At 40.6% G+C, this 3,390-nt stretch overlaps 1 protein-coding gene across 1 annotated transcript; it reads left to right on the top strand.

Moving 5' to 3' along the window:
* Window positions 1–534: 534 nt before the first annotated feature.
* Window positions 535–3,015, top strand: LOC310830401 (vomeronasal type-2 receptor 26-like; the record flags this gene model as incomplete). The annotated part of the gene is made up of 3 exons (XM_083710177.1): window positions 535–603; window positions 1,282–1,408; window positions 2,117–3,015. The coding sequence occupies 3 exons, from the start codon at window positions 535–537 to the stop codon at window positions 3,013–3,015; spliced, it is 1,095 nt and encodes a 364-aa protein (XP_083566303.1).
* Between the last annotated feature and the right edge of the window lie 375 nt (window positions 3,016–3,390).

The raw sequence follows: 3,390 nt of genomic DNA, 5'->3' as shown, positions 1-3,390 counted from the left end.
GATAAGCATGGCGCAGGAATTTTTTCTCATTCTACCTTCCACCACATCACAGTTATAAATGTAGTTGTGGCTTTACCATTCTGACCTGTTCCACTGCTGCCCAGTCACTTCCTTCATTATTACCACTGTTATATTTTATTGTTTTGGTACATTACTGTATCTGTTGATTGTTGTACGTATCTCTCAACGTTCCTGCAATAAGCTCAAGGTGGCCTACAGGGCTCTTTCCCTCTCCATATCTATTTTTACTTGGTATAAAGCTTTTATACAGTTCAGTAAAGAAGTGGGAATGATGATCAGTTCTTTGTATATCCTTATGAATTGGCTTTCTTTTATTTTCTCTGTGGTTCTATCCATTTTTTTTTTTCTAAGCAGCTCAACCACTTTGTTAAAAGCATCTCATTTAATAATAGTGATGGGGGGAAAGTTTCCTTCAACCAAAATGGAGAGTTAGAGTCTGGATTCGATATTATAAACTGGGTTACATTTCCAAACCAGTCTTTTCAGAGAGTGAAAGTTGGAAAGATCGACCCCATGGCTCCCCAAGAAGAAGCATTCTGCATTTGTGAAGAAGCCATTGTGTGGCCCAGCAGGTTTAACCAGGTGAGATAAATTCATATTTTGTAGCCTATCCATCACTTCTACAATGATTCACAGTTCAGATACTTACCTAGCTCTGTGGTATGCTCATCCATGTGCTCAGTGTAGCAGTGAGGGCATGGGTGTGCAGATCTTCCATGTTTTGCCAGTTAAGTGACACTCATTACATTCACTATTGCACTACTACCACCAAATTTACGACTTGGAAAAAAATAAAACTTGATAAATTTACAGAGGCCCATATTCATGTAGGGGAAGGCAGCATAAGGGTTCCTTCTATCACGACGGGGCTTGCTTATTTCCTTTCCCTACCCAAAATTGTAAAATATGGCTCTGCTTTCCTTTGGACCACATCAATGAGGTCGGCAAGGGTGTCTTTTTGTCTTGGAAACCCAGTGCTCGATGCACACTGCCCAGGTTACGTACTGCTAATGCAGCAGTTCAACTTCTCCCCCAGAGGTGCACTATGTTAGATGACAATAACAAATCAGTTGCCTCCAACTGTGGAGAAGAACCAAAGCCACCAGGGCAAGTAGCCCTTGATTGCCCTTTCCTACTTGTCTCTTGCCTCTTCTACCATACTGTAAAAGGAGATAGTTCAGCAAGTTAACAGAATATAATACATTGTGGATATACAATATTGCAAAATAGAAAACATTATCCTCTTACATTTTTGGACAGGCACAGCCCCTTTCTCTTTGTAATGCCAATTGTCCTTTGGGTTATCAAAAAACAAAGAAGGAAGGGAAACCGTTTTGCTGCTATGATTGCATTATATGTCCGGAAGGGAAGATTTCCAACCAGACAGGTAAGAGACATCATGTAAAGAGCCTTTAAAACATACTAACACTTATATATTCTGACACTCCCATCCCTTGTGGTTTTCAGTTATTCAGACAATTCAGGAAAGTTGTTCAGAATTCAGTGAAGGTTGTGGTTCCTGATATGAGGATACAGCATGATATATTCAATAATATCAGTCCAAGCCAATGACAACTGCTAATTATGTACACTATATATATATATATGAAATTAATCAGCACTCAGATGATGGAGGTATCAAAAGTTGAAAAAACAGAAACCTTCAGAGATATGAAAGAACCTCAGGGAGAAAGCTAAGGTTGCAACAGCCTTTCTTAAATGCAAGACCCAAGAACCATGTTTCCAAATTCAGAGAAGCGCTAAAACGGAAATGCAACCTTGTTCCAGTCAACATATTAGAATGGGAAGTTCAAATCATGTTGGGATGTTTAAAAATGTGAACAAGTAAAATCTGCTAGAATCCTGACGGTAAATGATAACACTGAGCTCCAGAAGTCGAGTTAGGTCCTAACATCTGGGAGTGGGTAGGAATTGAATATGGCATGTTGCTAATAATATAATTACATGAGAAGTGTGGCAAATTGTTTTTCAGATTTCAACCCGGCAACCCTTATTTAAGGTTTTGTTGCTTCTTTCATTTTGATCATTTTAGTATTAGGCATATACTGGTGCTCTTACAGCTTCTCTTTTTCAGACATGGATGAATGCTTTCATTGCCTACCAGATCATTACCCAAATGTGGAAAAGGATTCTTGCCTGCCAAAGAACATACAATTCTTGTCTTATGAGGAACCACTGGGGATATCTTTGGCCTGTTTTTCTCTTTCCTTGTCCTTCCTTACCGCTTTGGTGCTTTGGATCTTCATTAAGCACCGGGACACTCCCATAGTCAAAGCAAACAACCGCAACCTCTCCTACACTCTCCTCACCTCCCTCTTGTTCTCCTTCCTTTGTGCTCTTCTATTCATCGGTCGACCTGAGAAAGTGACCTGTCTCCTTCGACAAACAGCTTTTGGCATCATCTTTTCAGTGGCAGTTTCTTGTGTGTTGGCCAAGACAATCATTGTGGTCCTTGCTTTCATGGTCACCAAACCAGGGTCCAGCATGAGGAAATGGGTGGGGAAACAACAGGCCGTTTCCATTGTTCTTTCCTGTTCCTTGATTCAAGCTGCTCTTTGTACTGTGTGGCTGATGAATTCTCCCCCATTCCCAGATTTAGACATGCAATCAGTGAGTAGAGAAATTGTTCTGCAATGTAATGAAGGGTCAGTCACCATGTTCTACTGTGTCTTGGGGTTTATGGGCTTGCTGGCCATTGTCAGCTTCTCTGTAGCTTTCCTAGCCAGGAAGTTACCTGACAGCTTTAATGAAGCCAAGTTTATCACCTTCAGCATGCTGGTATTTTGTAGTGTGTGGCTGTCCTTTGTTCCAACTTACTTAAGCTCCAAAGGAAAATATATGGTGGCTGTGGAGATCTTCTCCATCTTGGCCTCCAGTGCTGGTTTACTAGGCTGTATATTTTCACCTAAATGCTATATTATTATGGTGAAGCCTGAGTTGAATAGCAAGGAGCAACTCAGAAGGAAGAATTGACAAATTCTGAGTCCTTCATCTGTGTCATATTTTAATTAGCAATGGGGTCTATGGTACTTTTGTGTTTTTCATTTCTCCAGCAAAATGCAAATTTAATTTAAACTGTCAGTGCCATATTGGAGTAATCCTTTTCAAATCTGTGATATATTCTTGTTCAATTCTCCTCACCTAATGAAATGCAAAGAGAGGAGGTGTACATCTCTTAAAAGTGGTGTTCCAGGGTGTGGTGGCATGGGGTGATGCCAGGAGGGTCACACCTGTTTCATGCCTCTTGATCAGTTACATGAGCTGGTAAACCCATGAAACTCATGCCAGCAAAAATTGTCGTGTAAGTTGACTCCAGTTTCCCATTATCACCACACTTTTGTAAGGTGA

This window comes from Podarcis gaigeae, assembly GCF_964106915.1.
Source record: "Podarcis gaigeae genome assembly, chromosome: 13".
Taxonomy (NCBI): Eukaryota; Metazoa; Chordata; class Lepidosauria; order Squamata; family Lacertidae; genus Podarcis; species Podarcis gaigeae.
The sequence above is the reverse complement of the archived record's forward strand: the minus strand, read 5'-3'. Positions and strand labels throughout refer to the sequence as shown.